Raw genomic sequence first — 22,072 nt, forward strand, 5'->3', positions numbered from 1 at the left:
GCGTCGTCCATCTTTTTTTACAGTCGATGTACCCAATGCAAAATCATACTGGGGTAGCCACAGGGGTGGCCGTGGCCACCCCTTGGGGGCGCCCCTGCATACAGTAAATGTAGTATTGTCTTATATATGTTTTATTTTACCAGCTGTGGAAACCATTCAACCATAGCCTTTATTTACTAATTCCGTTTTATGCACACTTTTTATTAATAGTAAATTAATAATTAATACATTTAAGATCATGTTTGCAGCCAACATATATTTCTGACCTAGTGGAGTAATAGTAATAGTAGTATAACTCCACTAGGTCTGAAAAAAAAAAAAAAAAAAATATATATATATATATATATATATATATAATGTGTGTGTGTGTGTGTTGTAATGGATCTACAAACATAATGATCTTATAATGCATCTTGGAGCCGCTGCTTTGACGCTGTACAAACGCTTCAAGTGTGAATACTCGCGCGTCTCTGCAGCTGCTGTTCACGCTCACGCGCCGCTGACGTTTGTGGTGTGAACCCGGCCTTAGGAGCCATAATATAACACAGTGATAAGGCATATACAGAATAGATAGCCTATTACATGGATCAGGAGAAGTTTGTTTTACCTCAATTTTTAAAATATTTTAATTATGAAACTCTACAGTAAATTTTAAATTTTATTGAATTAGTACAGTTAGTTAGGGTTGAGAGTAGGTTTTTAGCTATAATTACCATGTCTGTTTGCTTGTATAATTTCTTTTGTTTTATTAACAGCATATTTCATACTTAAGATTTGGAAGCAATATTAGTTAGCCTTACAAACATTTAATAGGCCTACATAAAACAAAAAGATTGTCTCACAGTCAGGACATCAATGTGTTTGTTTGTTTTGTTTTGTTTTTTGCGGGAAGCGTAACTTGTAGGGGCGTGGTTTGTAGTCCTGACTGGCAGATCCTGATTTCACTTCTCCCCCCTAAACGCAGTCGCATACTCGTCTCCTTTCCTTTGAATGTGGGGCGTTTGAGATGTTTGGCATTTCAAACGAACGACTTTGAATTCGTCCCCGCCTACAAGCGGCCAACTTCGCCGGCGATACAAATACTTTAGGAAAGAAATATGCCGTCCTGTTATGTGCCTCTCACAGCCCACAGCCAACATATGCCCCACCCACAGCTGGAAGTTTACATACTTTGCTGATTGCTTCCTGCATATCGCGTGCAAGAATACTGTAAAGCGATTCCATAAGGCTCAAGCATCAGAAGTGGATTTACTGCCTGGACTGGAGACACGATGTCCCTCACTGTAAAAAACATTTCTGTCGTTTACAATCCTATCAATCAGAACAATACCTTCACCAGTGGGGATTTAATATCGGGACAAGTCATTCTAGATGTAGCGAAGGACACGCAAATGCAGTCATTGAGTGTGAAAATTAAAGGGAAAGCAGAGGTTTGCTGGAGCGAGCGTCACGGTAAAACCACTGTTATTTACTCGGATAAGGAGAAGTATTATTCCGTGGAGAGGTTTTTCGTTCGGGAGGACAAAACACATGGTAGGAGGAACTACAGATGTAGTTTTGTGTTACAGTTAGTTAAAACCAGGTCGATTTAATCAGTAGTATTTTGTGTTGTAACTTGATCTTGTAGGTAAAGACCATGAGATGCTGAAGGATCCATCAGGACAGCCGTGTAAGTCTATGCATGAATTAGATTAATATTGCAATTCTTGTTTTCGCCACGGACTAAAACCGTTTAAAAGATAATTGGGACTTAATTTCACAATTCTGATTTTTCCCCTCTCACAATTGTGAGATATAAACACGCAATTGCAATTTATAAAGCCAATTTCTTAGGGGGGAGGGGGGATTGGCAAATTGCGTGTTACACAGTCAGAATTGCGAGATATAAACACGCAATTCTGTCTTTATATCACGCAATTGCGAGAAACTCAGAATTCTGAGAGAAAAAGTCATTTTCTAAATTTAACTTTCTTTGATTTTTTTTTTTTTTGCTTGTTAGATTCTGCGGTTGTGGCACCAGGTCGTCATGTTTACCCATTCGCCTTTCAGTTGCCTCAACAGTAAGTGTTAGATAAAGTAATTTTGGAGATCAAATATTTCGAGAAGACCCTTTTTCTGGTTGAGCAATCTAGCACAGAAAAGCAGGTACCTGGATGCCAAAAATGAGACAGACCCACAGAGTGCAGTTCAATCATTGGCATACACTTTATTGTCAGGGTTGCATTATATAATTAGAATAAGAGCAGTGAAACTAACAGTTCAGTGACTGAAATACATATAAGGTCACTTATTCCTATGATGTAAGGTCTGCATCCTTTAGGGGTGTAGAAAAGATCACATGATCAAAAGAGACAGGGCACAAGATGTTTCTAGAATCTCACAGTAAGTTACGGGTTCGTTGCATCTTGTAAAGTGTAACTGAATCGGCAAAAAAATAAAAAAATAAATAAAATAGAACATTTACTTTTTTCAGTATTTCTTTTTTGAATTTCAACCTTTTAATGATACTACAGTCTACTGTAGGGGAGAGTGGGGTAAAATGAGCCATTTTTACTTATGTGGTCCAGGCAGAAGTACAATGAAAGTATTTTAAATAATTCCAGGATGTTTCGTATCATTTTAAATGATCAGAATACATCTATGACAAATTGTTCTAAAAATATGGCTTCTTATAAAAAAAGTGTTTCTCTGGCTCAATTTACCCCAGGTTAGGGGTAAGTTGATCCAGGTCAGTAGGTGGGTGTAAACTGACCATCTAACTGAATCTGAATCAAACCCGTGTGAAATTTTAAAGATAATGTACATGTTTTAAAAACTAATTTAATAATCAAATTTCCTTTCACAAATATTCTTTGTAAAAATATTTTACAAATACTTCTTTTTTTTAAAGCTAAATTAAACAACATAAAACCAACCAAATAAAGTTGAAATTTCAGTATGTTTAGTTGTTTGCATTTCTGAAACACTTTGTTGAACACCAAAGTTGTAACCTTCCCATAAACAGACTAAACAGAGTTTACTGAGTAAAATTAAATAAAAACTAAATAAGAAGGAATAAATGTCAATGAAACTAATGAACATTTTAGTCAAAAGGTTTTTGACATGGTAGTTTTTCTGCAATGTCCACCATGTTAGGCCATTAGAGATTACAAGTGGAAAGATATATATGATTAAACATCCTCTGGTTCATATCAGAGAAGTATTTGGTGTACTTAATTAACTGCATAATATTACATTGAAATGACACCAGTTTATACTTCAGATTTAACTTAAATTCAGTGCCTTATGGTGGGGTAAGTTAAAACGCTGACTCAATTTACCTCACAGCATTTGGCTCACTTTGCCCCATAGCTGGCATTTTAGTAAAAGCTAGCTAGCCTACCAATTCAGAGTAATATTTAGCAAAATGACTTGCATGGTTTTATACGTTGCTAAATCACCAATATGCATCATAAATATTTTTAGACCTGGACAAATTTGCTTTGACGAAACAGCCATTACATCTGTCATGTTAAAATTTTACTTTGACAAGCCAAATCAGTTTTTAAAGTGGGTGATTCTAAAATATATGGTCACATGACAATAAAATGGTATGGTTGCCAAGATAGAGGGGTTGTGTCAACTTACCCACTGGCTCATCTTACCCCATTCTCCCCTATAATTACTCTGTTTACATATGGCATTATTTTCTTATAGGCACTTCCCACCAACCTTCAAAGGTTCAGTTGGAAAAATAGTCTACACTTTGGAGACTAAACTATCCCGATCAATGCGTATTTCTAGCAAAGCCAAAGCAGAGTTTCACTATGTCCCCAGTCCTGATGTGTCCAATCCTGAACTAATGGTGAGATAACTACTAAAATCCCATGCACTATCTTTCTAATCTATACCATACATTCCTCTACGATGTTTTGCGGTTCAGTTACCTCCGTTTTACATGTTTTGTCTTGATTAGGCGCCTCAACACGGAACCAAGGATAAACAAATGAAACTCTTCACCTCTGGGAGTGTCTCCATGAACATAAATACTGAGAAAATGGGATACTACCTTGGTAATATATTACCTTATATATTTATTATTAGAACACCTCAGCATGTTTTTTGTTTGTCATACTCAAAGTTGGATCATTGTAGACAATCATTTCTGAATCTTTGTACGAAGATGAAATGTAAAAAAATTGCAAACATCAAAGGTGAGAGGTGGATGGACATTTTCCATGAGTTTCTTGTTTACTCTCTGTAAGCACTCTTGTGTAAGCAAGCAGATGATGATGATGATGAATGTGGTCTTTTCAGATCATGTGATTCAGCTATTTTAATAATTGACAAAGAAGTTACACATTTCATGCTTGAAATCAACCACAAGTCCATCTGAACACACGCAGCACTTGTAGATCTGGTTCTACTTGTTTTTCCCCCCAATGCAACATAGACTTGTTGTGGAAAAGCATAATTTATAGCTTACACAAAATGTATACATACAATCATAATGTTACTTTTTTAAAGTTCTTTTTTCTTTATACATTTTTCATTGTGTATTTTCATATCTCGTATAACACGATTCTGAATTAGGAGGTCTATTTTGTCAGGATAGACTGTTATAGTTTCTAGTGATAATTTACCTAATTGTGTCTTATTGTGCCTCACTACAGGAGAGGGCTTGAAAGTTTTGGCTGAAGTTCAGAACAATTCATCCCGTGCAATCAAGCCAAAATACCGCCTGTATGAAAAACAGAGTTTTTTCGCAAATGGAAAGAGAAAACTTCACACACGTGATGTTTTGAAAGAAGAAGGGGAACCCATTGAGCCAAATTCAAAGAAAACTGTCCCCAAAGTGCTGCCCATTCCACCCAGCTTTACCATCTCTATCCTAAACTGTAGGATCCTCAAGGTTGAGTACAGACTCGTGGTGAGTTTCAGCATCTAAAGCAAAGAGTAACTCATTGCAATGAAGTGAAGAAATACATTAGGCATATCAGTATGTTATATTGTTCTGTATTTTAAAGCTGGATTTCATCTTTTAAATCAAGGGCAGTGCTGATTGCTCATCTTGTACAGAGACAGTTCAAATTAAACTTTTTTTTTTTCTCTTTTTTTTTTTAACATGTGTGCTTTGTGTCTAGGTCTACCTGGACGTGCCGTATGCCTTTGACCCGGAGATCAAATTCCCAGTAGTGATTCTTCCTCTTCAGTCTTTATCAGGTGCAAATAGTGCTCCAAACAGTGATTTTGGAATCTGGAATCAACCAGCAGGAGGCAATGTGTACCCCAACCCACTTCCTATGCCTCCATCTGCCCCACCACTTAATGCTGTTGGACAACCTGGTCAGTTTGGTGCCCCTGGCTACTACAGACCTCCTTTGAATCAGTTTCCTGCTCCTGGTTACCCTGGACCGCCGGGTCAGTTTGCTCCTCCTAGTTACGCTGGACCTTCTGGTCAGTTTGGTCCCTCGTTTTCTCATCAGTCTGATTCATCAGCTCCACCTTCATATCAGGAATATCAGTTACATCCACAGTTGCCAGACCACCCTGAAAAATCTTAGAATTACCTGCTAGGTTTCTTTTATTATTATTATTTTATCTAGATTGCTAGAATTATTCATATTAATATGTATCCTTTTATATTTCTAGTTAGGGATTTTGATTGTTAAGCTAAAAACAAAGATCCTATATTGTTCATTTTTGTCTTTATAAACCTTCATTATAATGCTACATTTTACATCCCTTAAAAAAATATAAATCCTGATTTATTTATTTTGAAGTAGATTACTGTTCCCAGAAATGTTTTATGCCTTATACCATTGCAGGAAAAAAGTATGTGAAACCTTGAATTTACTGTGACTTTCTACATAAGTGTTAATTTACAGCAGAGTCTACTTAAAACACAAACATATGTTTTCATGTTTTTTAACACTGTGACTCTGTACTGCAGCTAGAATTAATAAGTGTTTTATATATTTTTATGCATGTATGAAGCAATCTTGTAAACAGATTAGTTAAAAATGATGTTTTGTTGTTGTTTGCAGAAAAAGAGTAGCCTTTTTTTTTTAAATATGGGAAAAGGGACAATTATTTAATCTTATATATTTAAACCTATGCTGTGTAACTTTGGGCCATGTAGATAAAACTACTTGTGCCTTGCGGAAGAACATTGTTTGAATGTGCTTTGTAGCACCGGTGAACACATGGAAATCTAAAAGATATCAATCTGAGCAGGTGCCATGTTTTATGTTGTTGTTTTGACTTTATTGGAAACATTGATATTTTTAAATAAATTATGTATTACTATGTATGTCTTTTAACAAAAGTTTTTTTTTCGTTTTTTTACAACCGTGAACCTCCAGGGGCCTATAGACCTGATGCGCCAGAGAATCTTTAGAATTTTGTCTTTGAACTTTTGTTTTTGCGGTAGAAGTTATCATGAGCACTGTAATGTTTGAAGCGGATGTCATAACAAATGTCAGTAGACTGGGAAGATTTTAAAACGAGCGGTTCATTCATAAATCTGTAAGATCTTACCTTAATGCTGTGGAAATACTATCTGGAAGACAGAACAATGAACACAGCTTTAAAAAGGGGCGGGGCTACATTCTGTACTATGAAACCGGTTTAGGTTAAAGGGTTAGTTCACCCAAAAATGAAAATTCTGAATTACTCACCCTCATGTCGTTCCACACCCGTAAGACCTTTGGTCATCTTCGGAACACAAATCCAGTGAGGCCTCCATTGCCAGCAATAACACTCCCATTTTCGATGCCCAGAAAGCTACGTATTTAAAACAGTTCATGTGACTACAGTGGTTCAACTTTAATATTATAAAGTGACTAGAATACTTTTTGCACACTAAAAATAACAAAATAGCGACTTTTTTCCACAATATCTAGTGATGGGTGATTTCAAAACACTGCTTCATGAAGCTTCAAAGCTTTATGAATCGATTGTCAGAAACAGTTCAGAATCTTGAAATTCTGACTTTTTCTTGCAATTGTGCGATCTCATATTTCTGGCTTTAATTCTTACAAATGCAAGACACAAACTGAACATTTATCCTCATGAAAACTTATTTTAGATTTTTTTTAAACAATTGCATTAATTCACAGGCAGAGCGTAGAGTAGATTTGTATATGGACAGCATAGTGGTTGATTATTTTCTTTTTCTGAAAACATGGACCAAATATTATGAAACTTCTTTAAAATTGACTCTGACCATGACTTTTGTCCTTTTTTATTACCTTACCTTTTGAAACCGTACATGCCACTGATATGTGCTATGTGTGTTATAGGGGATGGACTTTTCACATGTTTTGAGAGGAGTTTTGAAAGTTAATGTACTGTAAACGACAAAACATTTGCTGGATCCCTGAAGGTATTAGTTTAGGAATAAACATTATCTAAATAATGGCACAAAGTCACTTTCCAAAACCTTTACCCTCTCCTGTCCTCTCTGGTGGAATGAGCTGTCAACCTCCACCTGAACTGCAGAAAGCATCACAACTTTCAACACACCTTTTCCGCCAGCACTTAACCACCCCACAGCTAATGCGCCTCTATTGTAAGTCACTTTGGATAAAAAATGTCTGCTTAATGCTTAAATATAAATGCTGTCATCGATTTATTAAAATCAGGAATTATTATCTTTACTCTTGCAAATCATGATACAATGTATGGTGAATTTCAGGAGAGCTCAAATGACTAGTCTACATATCCATGAAAACAGCATTTCTCTTTATTTAAAAAAAAAAAAAAAAAAAAAAATCAGTATACACCTTTTCAAAAGAAAGGTTCCATGACAAAAACACATATTGTATTTTATTCTTACTTTAAGTGTACAGCTGGTTAGATTACACAATGCTACATGTGCAACAGAACTGTGATGTAACAACTGAAGGTAAATTCCAAGAATGATGGAAATATTGACATATTACCCATTGACTTCTTCCCTGTTTTCTGTATACACCTCAATAACACTCCCACACATTCAAAGATAAATGCAGCTGCCTGTAGAGAAGCCAGTTTGGGCAGCAATATTTTTGCTGTATATTATTAAATTTGAAAATAAATCATAAATACATGTGCTGTTATTATATTGAAGTTTTTTTTTTTTATAGTTGATTTACAACTATATGAATTCTTTCTGCAACACTGGCTCTTAGATGAGAGCAGAAATGTCAGTAGGCCTACTGGTGACCACGTTAGGTTTGCCGAATATTCAGGTGGAATCCATGAAAAATTAAGGATAATTATATTATGGGGCCTCAGCATCAGGGTTGAAAAGATTACATCAGTAAACCCCCTTAGAGACACGTTTACATCTATTAATACATGCGGGTCAAGAAAAGATTTAGTGTAAGTGACCATAGAATGGAAAAATCAAGCGCATGCCAAAATGAAGTGTCAAGTCCATCCCACACCCCTCTTTCTGCTAGGAATATTGTAAGAAGATGCTAAATGATGCTAATAGCTTATTGTATCCATTTTCTGTAATCAATACTGCTCAGAAAACCAATTTTTTTTTCACTTCTCTGTTTCCTCAAAATTTTGCTCAGTGTTTTTTTTTTTTTTTTTTTTTTTAGGCGATGCCCCCTTTAATGCGTTAAGAATTCAGGCGTTCTCACACCCCCTTTAAACCATGAAAAATTCTGTCGGGTTTTGCGGGTCAATTTTGGCCTATTTTGATTTTTGAGTTGTCAGAAATACTGGTTAACCTATGGATTTTTCCTTGACATTTTGTGATTTTTTTCATAGAGTCACAAACTTGCATGCAAAGTGAAGATACACTAATGTGTTTAAAAGTGTACACATTTTATATATAATATATATATATATATATATATATATATATAATTTTTTTTTTTTTTTTTTTTTAAATACAATTTTTGTGTTTGTGGATCAATTTGACCCACATATTTTTTATGATCCAAGGCAACTATAAAGACCCAAAATGAAAACATTTCTTGCTCTTAATAGATTTTTTTATACCTTGTGAAGGTAAAAAAAAGCTTTTCCAAACTTATTTCAGTACTGAAAATATTGAACATTCTGAAAATGTATGTTTTAATTGCTTAATAGTCATTGAGATTGTGTTTTAACAAATTTAATTGTATTATTAACATTTGACACGTCAACAAGTGAGCCATGAATACTCGCACAGCAATGTTTAACACCAGTCAATTGAATTATTAAAAAACAAAAAGAATATGCACCCTCCAACATTTCTCTGAGATAAATATAAATAAAGACAATTATAGTTTTATTTTTTAACCAGGGACACAGTAGCCTATGTATATTATGTATAAGAATTAAATATTCTGGGTTAAGTAAAAGAAAAGTATATTCCTTGTTTTACATCATTATGACTAAAGGGAAATGCGTTATTTTTTTAACCAGTGTGAAATGAACGAATACAGTAGTCTTCACAGAGACATGACTCCCCCTGCAGGGCATAAAGATAAACACAACAAGATGGTGTCAACTCCAAAATGCATCATTAACCTCACGTTTTAATATTTCTGTGTATTGCTGTGCTGGTTGGCTGTACAAATTCAGTCCAGGATAATGATGTGTTTAGACCAAATAAATCACCAAAAATGGATATAACCAATATGGCAGCCCATTCAAGATGGCAACATGTGTTCAATACTCCGTTTTAAGTGTAGTCAATTTTAAGAGCTGCAATGTTACACTGGATACAGAACGTTTCACATATTGCTTAGATGGATTTTACTTGGATTCAACAACTTGGACTTTATATGAGTGCTGTTCAGCACCTATACTGGAATATTTGACCTAAGGCCTGTTTTGTTTTTTACAAGAATCTTCAATCAAGGCATCTTTCTTGGCTCTCATAGGCACTTCAAACAAGGTACTGCACACGGACATTCATTTGTGAGATGTTTTTTGAGTAGCACACAGACTGCTAAGATTGTGTTATTTACATACATTTTTTCTTCAATGCTACATTTGTACTTTGTGACAATGAATCTCAGTTTGTGGGATCTCTGCCTTATAGTTTTTGTGTGCTGCAGAATGTTGGAACTATATTAAGAAGAGATATGTTTTACAGTAGTTTATCAACATTTTAATTGATTCTACAAATGTACATTGGAATCAAAGTATTGTTACCATACAATGTCAACCGGATGCACTATTTAAAGACCAAATACTTGAACACCTTATATAGAACATCTGGTGAGTAAGTGTTTCTAAAATTTAAAGCTAATTTGTAAATTACTGGCCATGGCACCTCCTTCCCTAAATCATTACATTTTTTACTTTTAGCTTTATATAGTTTATTTAGTTCATTTCACATATGAGAGACCAATCCTTGAATATTTCCTAACTCACTCTATCTTGTTCCTATAGGCCGTGGACACTTTGGGTTAGAGTAGAGTAGATTTTAGACTGGAATTTCAATAGCTGCAATAGCTGTTCTTATTGTTTTATTAAAGTTTTTGAAATATTCTTGGTGATTCCCCATCTCAGGTTTTTGTTGTGAGCATGAATTAATGATGGGTGTCTTTAAATGAAGTGATCAGCATGTACAGTCCTATTCCTCACTCTGTTATTGTTTTCATCGGCTCACATGTCAGATCTGCCGTACAGCTGACACCCTTTTCTCTTTCTACTCCATTGTTTGTTTTACTATGAAGCCGAGTTGTGTTTGCTGTCATTGGTGTCATCGTTTGCTCAAGCTCATATCACTGCTTCTATGATATACATAAATGATGTAATAAATATTCATCTACACCTGTGTTACATAGTCCACTTCCATTTTATCAGACAATAATGATTGAGCTAATGAAGAAAACGTAGAGATTACAAATTATAAATGGTCAAAATGGGGGTATTTAGAATGAGTTTAAACTGCAAGGCAGTGTCAGGTTTGGTGGTGAAGGTATAGAACCATAAAGGGTTCTGTCAGGCGCTTCAAGGCACATCATGTGATTATTATGGATTCGGTTTTAATTAGTTAATTTTGTTTAATTATTAATAATGTTTATTTCTAATAAATGTTATGAATTAAAGCTACATAGTAGAAAAAATGGAAATACCTCATTAAACATGAAAATATATGCAATTGTTTAAGACATTTCTCTTTATGTTAAACCTTTTTGGTCTAAAGAGTTCTTTAGATTCATTGGAATCTATATAGAACCACACTTTTTCCCTTGTTTAACTTGATTCTAGCAGCATTGTTTTATTTTTTATTTTATTTAATGTAAAAAAAAAAAAAGCAATGGCTATATTGACCTTATTTGTTGATTTTAGAATTATAGTAGTTTGCTTTCAATTAATATCTACCAGTGAATCAGTGAATACCAGTGTTATTCTTGTATTACTCTAGATTGCTTGGCATGTACTCTCAGTAGTATATTCATACATATTCAACATTTATATTGTTCATGCTGATTAACAGATTTGCATCCTCTCAACAACATAGCATGGAATTTCATGCATGCTTTGCCAAACATAATTTGGCTGCCAAGTTTGTTTCTATTATATTATACACAAATATTGGCAAAAGTTCTGTTTATACTACTATCGCTTGCAAATATTTAAAGGACTGCAAACTAACCGCATCTATATACAGTGGACCCAAAATCTCAGACATTGAAAATCTGGGACATTGAAAATTGAAAACCCCTGAACTAAAAAGTTTTTGAAGAAATAAAATACCAAAAAAACTAAATATTATAAATAATGGTTTTCTTGCGTTCTTATGCCAACCTAGAAAAACAAAGCATTTTCATTGGCATTGTGGACCACACTGCACATGTACTGTACAGATTAGAGATTTGACCCAACAGAGAAACAGCCCTAAAGCAAATGATCAAATTTATCCAGGTACCCCCATACTATCTGAAGTTAGTATAGTTTGTAAACTCATCTATTTTCATGTAAACTCTGCCATCTACTGGCTGACACTGGGTGAAGTTTTTTTTAGCAGTTGCTTACATTAGAAACTAATAAGCAATTTAATGTCTCTGTGTTGCTTCACCACTTACTTGACTAGGAAACTTAGAAAACAAATTAGTAGTAAAAACCATGTGCAGTACAGCTTGTCCCTGAAGGGATAGTTTACCCCAAAGTGAAAGTTCTGTCATCATTTACTCATTTACTCTTAAGTTGTTTCAAACCCATGTGAATTTCCTTCTTCTGCTGAACACAAAAGAAGATGTTTTAAAGAATATGGGTTACCAAACAGTTAAGCCCCACTGACATCCATAGTATGGAAATAAAATACTATTGAAGACAATGGGGATAATCAACTGTTTGGTTACAAACATTCTTTAAAATATCTTCTTTTGTGTTCAACAAAAGAAAGAAACTCATAAAGGTTTGGAACAAATTAAGGGTGAGTAAATGATGACAGAATTGTTATTTTTGTGTGAACTATTCCTTTAAGGTTCACCTTTTGCCCGACAGCTCTCTGTTTAGCCAAAAGGATATGCGCTGTCAATACTTTTGTATTTTCTCCTTCCAACTTTTTCCTGAAGTCTAGCTAAATACCTGACTACAGTATTTTAAAAGTCTCAATCCTTTTCACCATGCATATTTAATACAGCTATAAGCTGCACATTAATAGTTGCCTTTTCCATTGAAAACCATTTAAATACATGTAAATATCCCACTTTCAGCTCTTTGCAGAATTAAACAAACCCTTGGTTGCTTCTGCCGCCATCCCTCTCCACATTTGAACGTGGACTGTTTTTGGAACAGAGCTCAAGGGGTGTGGTTTGAGCTATCTCCCAACTCACAGCCGGCAAGTACCCATGACAACTATTTGAGCCTGCTGGCAACTCACTGTCTTCACATGTTGGGGTTGCCATAGCAACTCCCCGCGGGACTCCCCCTAGATCGACAGGAGGGGCGTCCAGTTGACTAACCCGTTCTTCATCAGAGAGCTGGAGGGAAAAGCACTGTTGTGGATCTGAGAAACCAAAACCTCAAGAGGACTACGCTTGCAGGCCTAACACCGACTCACCAAAACAAGCCGAGGGAACAACCAAACAATAGCACTCCAATGTTATGAGCTGGTGAATGAGCTTGTTGATGATTGTACTGCGTGTTATATGAAAAAATATTACATAATTTTAAATTGCTCATAATTTTGTTCCTAAATGGGGGGGAAATGGTTTATTTAAAAAAAAAAAAGGGAAAAAAAGAATCACACAACAGAAAGAAACCTTTAGATTTAGTCATATGGTTTTACATCTAAATGAGTAAGAATCATCATAATCAAGCTGCCAAATCATATAGTGACAGATTGACTGTACTCATATCTGTAGCTAACAATGAGATCACATCTCTCTGGCTTCCAACAGTTCAAGTATAGAATGCGCTGGGTGTTTTAACTAAGCTTTATTAACCAATCTTTACACCTTCCCTAAAGATGTGTCACATTAATTGCACTTAGATTAAGACTGTGGTTAACAGTGCCTTTTAAAATGGCAACAATTTCTCTATTTGTGTGGATTTTGAAGCCTTTTCAGACATCTAAATACTTAAAGGACAAAAAGTCCTTTAAAAAAAAAGAAAATACCAAGTGCACAGTAGATTTGACCAATATCTGCCTGCTTGGATAAGATCTGGTTTCATAGGAAAATACACAACATTTGAAATAACAGGCTCTTTTTAAAGTATTTATTTAGAAAAAAAAGCATAAGAACTTCTCACAGAAAACATATGCTGTTTTAGGTGCCAATGTATGTGTTGAAAAGTTTTATTAATCCATAAAATGCTTTTTTGTTCATCATAATATAAAAAGTGACAAGGCCTTTTGTTGGCAATATGAAAGTCAATTGGATAAAAGAATCTATGCTAATGCAAATGTATAATTTCTGTTTCCTTTACTTGCAAATCGTGCATTACTACAACAACTATTACTAGAGTACGATTACTAATCAAATCAGACTATGATTGGTACAGCACTTGCAGTGGTTGCCTTTGGATAAGAAATCCACTGTTTTAAACATCTTCCAAACAAACAAAATGTGGAAATTCTTGTTTATAAAATTGCTCATTTATGGAATTCACTGAAGCATCCTCCTCTACACAGATGCACGTTGCAGATCTTACAGCCGAACACGCTCTCGTGTCTCAGGCCTTTGTTTGTGCAGTTCCGACAGCGCCGTGAGCGTTCTGACATGCGCTCGAGGCGGTGCCCGTACTCCAAGGGGGAGTCCGCGTGCCGTTTACGGGCCGCCCGCTCCATGCCTCTTGCCCCCTGGTAGTCACCAATCAGCTGCTGCGCCAGGCGAATACGGAAATGCCGCTGCGTAAACTGTTTGCCATTGAAACCTGCCGGCGGCGACCCTCCTCGGCTCTCGCGCAAAACCACATAGGCGTTGACGATGCAAAGGTTTACGTAGAACCACAAGAAGTAGCGCCACCATTTTTTGCACGGCCTCCCGACCTGGTAGCACTCCCTAAGCTGGTCGCACAGGTCAACACCCCTCATGTTCTCCTGGTATAAAAGCAGAGGAAGCGGACGAGGTATCCCAAGCGCCGCCAGTCCGCAATCTCCATCGTTCGCGTCTCCGTCCCGCTTGCCCGGCCCGATGCCCACGATGCCAGGCGCAGAGTTCGAAGACACACAGCTAACAATTTTAGCATCTCTTGTGACAGTGGCCACCAGGTTGCCGTGCTGACACTGATAGAACTCGCCCTGTGCTAACTTTCCAACATTGCGAGGTTTCAGGGCGTCAGGGTAACCGTGGCGGCACGGGTTAGTGGGGCCGCAGGCGTAGAGCCCTTGATGCAACAGATGCTGCAGCAGGGGCACCGATGTGAAGAAGCTGTCCATGAAAATGTGGTGGTATCTGCCCTCGAGCCCCCTCACCAGTGACATCACCACTTTGTGGCCCACCGCAGCGGCCGCCAGATCGTCGCTCGGCTTGCCGACATAAATACGAGTGCGGTGGCAGTAGCCCGAGCGAGAGTCACAAAGCATCAACACCTTCAGCCCCTTGCGCAAAGGCTTCGACGGCATATACTGCATTGGCGAAAAGCGCCCCTTTGCGCCAATGGCGCACTCATCGATAGTCAAACAGCGGTTAGGCAGGTAGGCATCCCACATGGTATTTCCGACCATATCCAACAGGGGGCGTATTTTGTAAAGTCCATCGTAGCCCAGCTCCCCTTTGGAAGGCTCTGACTCACGGTCGCACAAGTGCAGGTTTTGGTTGAGTTTTTCGAAACGCCGGGCAGTCATTGTTTTCTTAAAGCCAGCATTCCCTATGAAAATGTCACTGGCCCAGTACATACCATAATCTGGCAGCTGATTGATGCCCATGAGGATGTTAAGGCCAACATATGCCCTCATTTCTCTAATGTCAGTGGGGTGCCAGTGGGTGTCTGATCTACCGCTTCTCCGTTGCCGGTAGAGGGCGTAGTTGTTTGTTTGTTCCACCATGTGTTCAAACAATGAATCTGGGAAGAGCAACCGGAAATAGTCTAAAGTGTCAGCATCATCCCCTAGCGAGTGCTGAGGGCCACTGTCAGCGGTGAAAGGCTCAATTGATATTACCTGGTCAGGCTCTCCCCAGAAATCCTGAGAAGTGCACTCGTCGTCCAAAACATCATATGTGCTGAATAAAGCTGGGTGTTCCTCCTCTTCTAGATCGGAAAAATCGATGTCTGAGTCAGTGGAAGAGGTTTCAGAGCAGTTATTGGAAGTCGCAAAATAGGAGTCCTCCTCGTAGTCCTCGTGCTTGATCCCATTTCCAGTGACTAAAATGATATTGCAGCCGCCTCCCGCGATGTAGCTGGCGGAGTCCGCAGTCTCTTCTGCCTCTGCCGTCGCCGCCGCCGCTGCTGTGCTCTCCAGCTCAGACTCCCCCTTGTTCTCCCGCAGTTCCTCGTCTTCCTCGTCCGACTCGGACTTTCTGAAAGGAATCTCGAACCACTTCACATCGACGGGCAGATTTAATGGGCAGTCCTCGCTGTCGGAGAGCGCGTTCGTTTCTGTGTCAGTGCTAGTTTCCAAAATAGTAAAAAGCTCTCCTCTTTTTCTTGCCGCCATGTCGGGGTATTGAACTGCCCCTGCATGAGTCCTTTATTTATTTTAGCGGGGTAAATATTCGTCAAAACTAATCGCAAATTCAAAAGCAACAGAAACGGTCTCGCATGTGCGCCCGGGAAACTCATGGGTGTCTAAATCGGGCTGTTTTGAAGGATAGTTTCTCATGGTTTCCGCTCTTGCTTTGGTACGCTTTGTAGCGCAGTGTGGCCGCAGACGTCAGAAGCTGCTCGCATGTCCTGCTTTGTAAGGGCGTTTTGCGACTGCAGCTGGTGGGGTTGCTGCTAGTTCGCTGGGCTGCCAGATGGCCGCTTGCTGTTGTAATGCCCGTTGGCACTTGCCACTGCCACGATCACTGCCCAAGAGCACCGTAGAGACGGCAGATCAAAAGTTCAGGACAATAAACGTACCTACAAAAAGTGGCAAAAGTACCATGGTACTGCGATGTGTGTTTTTTGGACACGTGCCATGGTGGTATCATGTCTTTTTGGGTCTATATCAGGGTTACTTATATCGTGGTAATACAATGTTCTTTAATATAGTAATACCATGGTATTCTTAAAATTGGTTATTTACATATCAGAGTACTATGGTATTACCATCTGACACTATCACTGTATAAGGGTATTATAAATATAACACTCTCAAGTAATTTTCATTCTCAAATAGTTATGATCTTTAATAGTAGCTAGTGTCATCTGCTGTGTTGTTGGCAATTCAAGATTTAAGATAACTATGGTTGTGACAAATATCACAGCTAACTGTCATGATACTGCTTTAGAGATAAGCAGTTACTATGATGCACCTGCATTGACTGTGTTAATGTTTTTTTTGTTTGTTTTTTTTTTCTTCAGCAAATATTTTATGAATGGTGCATCACCTGATACACACCTTGAGCTACATCAGCACTTAAAGTTTTATTGTTTTAAACTTGCAAAGGCAGGTTTGATTTTACAGTGAAAAAAGTGTTTCTCTTTAACCCTTTAATTGTTTTGTCAATCTCTTTGTAGACCATAGTTTTGTCATTTGGGTGTGTCTTTTAAACTTTTTCACATTGAATTGTGCATCCTCACAACAGCTATGAGTTCATGTTCAAGATTCAGGTGTTGATATATGCAGTGTTGAGGGATTTCAGGACACCAGGATTGGGGTCATTCAGTCGGCTTAAACACCCAAACAAATTGAAGTGTTTTGTTGCGCACCACCACTGCTAATATAACTTAAACAATTTAATTCAGTCTCTTTAATATTTATGTCATTGTGGCTTTGTCGGAAAGATATTAAGTGTTGCCTTTGCAAGCTATTTACAAAGACAAATATCCAAATCAATATTTTGCATATTATGTCTGTTGAGATTGCCTCATCTGGTCAGTATAAGGTAGCCTGTCCTTCACTGCTTATGATTTCCCACAATCCAGTGTGGTTTGATGGCTGATGGAAAAGATCTGAAGGAAAGTTTGAAAGAAGCAAATTCATTTTTAAATATTGATTTTTTTTTTTTAAACGAATTACAGTATTTCCGGATTATATTATATATTATATTTTTTCTGGATTATTAGATATGATGTAATGATGCCAGCTGTAATTCTGTCTGAAACCAATATCCTTATACCTTCAAACCACTATAGTCGTCGACTGACTAGGCAAAGCAGCCTGTAATGCCATTTTTTTCTTCATTGATCTCAACCTATGCTTAAAGTCAGTCATTTTTTCATTAAAGCTCAGAATGAACAAGATCAATAAACTGTTATTTCACTTAGTAGAATAGTTTTTGTTACTTTTTTCTTTGAGTATTTGTAGTTGTGACTCTTAAAGGGTTAAGAACAATGAACTCAAAATGACATAAGGTTCTTTAGAAATAACACAGCTAAATGACTGGAATATGCTAGCAGAATAATAACAATCCAAAATTATAGATATATATTCTAATATGAGCGTTTCATTTCAGTGTGCTCAGTGAACACTAAACCCCTTGATGTGTTAATTATACTGAACTGTCCTCCACTTTAGACTTAATATATAATTTTCTTTATGCACAAGGAATTGCTCTTTTGAAAGTAAAGTGACAAACACAACTTGAACAGAAATAGAAACACACTGTAAAAACTCGTCTCTCCAGTATATCCAAGTCCCTGGAGTACTAGGCTGCTGCAGTCCCCACAGAGACCTTATTGGCGGGGTGACGAGACAATGACCAATAGGGGCTCAGAGCACATGAATGGGTGGAGAGAGGAAGAGGAGGGTGTTAATGCTGTTTAGGACAGAGTTAAAGATGGGCCTAATTTAAAAACATTCTTGATTTGAATGGAATATTATAGTATTTATTACAAATGATTTATCTGTGCACATTATTACAGCATCTGTTGTCTGATGACATGTTTACTGGCAGGAGGGCGGGACAATCTGTCATTCACATGAGCAATAGCAAACCACAATGATGGACAAAATCAAGTCCCGCCCTTCATTTTTTCATGTTCAAGAAGCCATTTCTCTCAAATGTACGTCACAACAGGGAAGAAAATGTATTTACAACTTCATTTCATGTTGACTTTAAATTGCATGGAACTGTAACCTCTTACAAACCTAATCATTTTGTCATCTATGTTGTTGCCATAATTTTCATATTTACTTGCTTTTATTATATTTATTATTATTATTATTTTCAGACAGCTGCCCTTTTCCATGTTGCCATATCCAAAAGAATTTTCCGAGGGCAAAAAAAGGTTTATAATTTTCTTCTTCTTGTGACCCTCATATATTCCAACTATGCCAATACAAGAACCTTCCTGGCAGTGACCTTCTCATGGCACTTTTACAATAGCAGCAGATGCATCCTGGTCCCGGTGAGCCGTGGACGCCTCACGCTCCGCATGGGCGTAAAACATGCTGAGGCCATTTCTCTGCACCAGACAAATGCCCCCTCTTGTGCAGACACAAAAATGCCAACCTGCATTGGATAGTGCACTCTGTGTCCGGCCTAGTCTGCGTGTCCCTGACTAGTATGTCTTCCCTGAAGAGAAATGCAGAGCCTGCAGTTCAGCCATATGGAATGAAAATAAGGACAAATATGGATAAAGTAAGATGAATGTTTTATCTTCTAATCCTCTTGTGAAGTTATATAGTGATATAAATGACCCACTGAGTTTTGGGACTCTTTATTTTATTATTTTTTTTTTAGCCCATTCTTATTCTCTTGAGATGTAAGCATGGCTGCAGGCTCTAAAATAGGAATAAATACCCATGAGATTCATACAGACTATGCCAGAGAATCCCTTACACTTAATTACATCAGTGTTCCTTCATTATCTGTTTCATGTTCCAGCTGAGGTCTCTACTCAACCGAGGACTCGAGCAAGCAAGACAAGACATATACAAACCCAGTCTTCCCTTCAGAGCTGCATGCAGTGCTGAGCAGCACTTTTTCGGTCAGCATTAAATGTTTAGTTTACCTTTGATAACCATAAGAATGATTGAGATGCTCTGAGATCTTGTTTATATAATTTGAAACAATAGTGCTTCAGTGTTTCTTGAACTAGATTGATTCATTCCATTTATGTGTCATACACTCTAAAAAATGCTGGGTTAAAAACAACCCAAGTTGGGTTGAAAATGGACAAACCCAGCGGTTGGGTTAAATGTTTGCCCAACCTGCTGGGTAGTTTTATTTAAACCAACAATTATTTAAAAATTGCTATATGGCTTAAAATGAACCCAAAATAGTTGGGAAATTAAAAACCAGATGCAATTAGAGACAACAATAATAGACAAAAGGTGAATGTTTATTAATAAGCTTTAATATTTTATTAATATAAATTTAATAGTTTATTAATATAAATGTATTAATAAGCAATTTAATAAATGTTTATTGTTTAATAATTATTCATTGAACATTAATAAATGTTCATTTCCAACATACTTTGGGTTAATTTTAATTAAGCAATACAGTCATTTTTAAACAATAGTTGAGTTAAATAAAACCGCTGGGTTAAAACAACCCAATTGCTGGGTTTGTCCATTGGGTTGTTTTTAACCCAGCATTTTTTAGACTGTGAGTGTGTGTGTGTATGTGTATATATATATATATATATATATATATATATATATATATATATATATATATATATATATATATATATATATATATATATATATATATATATATATATATATATATATATATATATATATATATATATATATAATATGTGTGTGTGTGTGTGTGTGTGTATCTTATATACACTCTAAAAACTGCTGGGTTAAATATGGACTAAACCAGGCATTGGGTTGTTTTTACCCAGCCATTTTTTTTCAACCAATTTTGGATTTATTTTTTTAGTCAGCAATATATTAATATAGTAAAAGGCATGTTTTTGCTCACCCCCCAATAGGGGCAAATTTGTGGGGTATTTTAAGCTGAAACTTGACCATACCAGAGACTTAATATTACATCATGTGAAAGAGGGCATAATAGGTACCCTTTAACCCAACCTGCTGGGTTTGTCCATATTTTACCCAGCTTGGGTTTTTTTAACCCAGCATTTTTTAGAGTGTGTATATGTATATATATATAATGAACAATAAATCATTTCGCAGTCCTAAATCCTGTAGAGTTATCGACGATGGCCACTAGATAGCGCTACAGCGCAGTTTATTCCTACAATAGCGCTGTCCTCTTACTCTGGTTGTTACAGAAGATGATTATCATCTCCACTTTTATCTAGAGATTGAACAGGACTAGAGAACTGTCTGAAGTGTAGCTTTACCTCATAAATAACGCATTTCTGGAAAAAAAGCTCTTTGTACAATTTTGAAATCTGCTTTTTCAAAGAGTCTGAATTCTGATTTACTATAGGCAGGGACGTGTACAGACATTTTGGGGGGGAGGGGCTCAAGTGGAAAAAAAGGGCACTTCTCATAATTATTTATTTAAAAAATAATGAACCTTTAAATATATTAAGACAACTTTGACTTCCCTTACACTAAAGCAATTGTTTTATACTCCACAGATTTCTACAAAATAATTAGTTCACACAGAGACCATGGTCTTCTTTAGTATTCACTAGGTTTATCACAAGAGAAGTCAACAGCAACTATTTTCAAGTAGCTATATATATTTAGAATAAACGACTGCACCAAGGAGAGGGACATAGTTTCACTAATAATTTGTTTATTTTACACAAATCAATACATCGTTTTAATTTTTTTGGTGTTATTGGAATACTTCTTTCATGAAGTGGACAGTTTTAAGATTTTGGTCCATTTTTGCTGCTATGTCTTTTACTCTAATGGAAAGAAAACTTAACCCTAACCCTACACATTTAGATGGAGTTTGTTTTAAGCCTACTATACCCTCCATCTGTTTGCATCAGTAGATTTCTTCTAAATTAACCAAACCAAGCTAATAAACACATCAAGTTTTTTTTTTTTTTTTTTTTCCTGAGCTGTTAATACATTATATATTATAACAAATGCCTGCAGAGGACGCCAAAAGCCTGCTGATTTTTGTTGTTAGACAGCACAGCACGATCAAATCCAACCACCATAATTAAAAATGTATTATTAGTTAAATAATAATATTCGGCCACTTCTTTGTGATAGAAATGCTACAGCCACTGTAATTTCTTCAACAAGAATATGTGGACATCAAACATGCAAAGACAGACAGAATGCGGGTTTAAACTTTTATTGATGTATTATCTTGTTTAAGCGTAGATTTATAGCATTATGTAGCTAATGCTTTATTATGATTTTTAAACAGTTTTAATAAACCATGCATCCTTAGAAAACAGTCTAATAATGTGGTTCATGGATGTGCGTCCATGGAATGCTCCTCTTCTGGTATTGACAGCCCAACCGATATCTTTACCATGGTTCAAAACGCAATGCATAGCAGAATAAAATAATTGAAATTATAATATGACATAAATTTCCTATCAAATCAGGCAGATGTGTTGATTGTGGTCAAACTATTAATGCAGCCTTAAATGTATAAATAACCATTAAATAGCCAAAACTTTCAGGTTTGTGAACACAGGCTAGCCTACCTGAAAG

At 36.6% G+C, this 22,072-nt stretch overlaps 1 protein-coding gene across 1 annotated transcript; it reads left to right on the forward strand.

Annotated features, from left to right (window-relative positions):
• The first annotated feature begins 990 nt into the window (after window positions 1-990).
• On the forward strand, window positions 991-6,367 carry LOC137034867 (arrestin domain-containing protein 3-like). Its single transcript, XM_067408088.1, has 7 exons — window positions 991-1,533; window positions 1,628-1,669; window positions 2,000-2,060; window positions 3,697-3,844; window positions 3,956-4,052; window positions 4,653-4,909; window positions 5,124-6,367. The coding sequence occupies exons 1-7, from the start codon at window positions 1,272-1,274 to the stop codon at window positions 5,541-5,543; spliced, it is 1,287 nt and encodes a 428-aa protein (XP_067264189.1). The 5' UTR covers window positions 991-1,271; the 3' UTR covers window positions 5,544-6,367.
• Window positions 6,368-22,072: the final 15,705 nt, after the last annotated feature.

Source organism: Chanodichthys erythropterus, chromosome 13 (genome assembly GCF_024489055.1).
Source record: "Chanodichthys erythropterus isolate Z2021 chromosome 13, ASM2448905v1, whole genome shotgun sequence".
NCBI classification, from domain to species: domain Eukaryota; kingdom Metazoa; phylum Chordata; class Actinopteri; order Cypriniformes; family Xenocyprididae; genus Chanodichthys; species Chanodichthys erythropterus.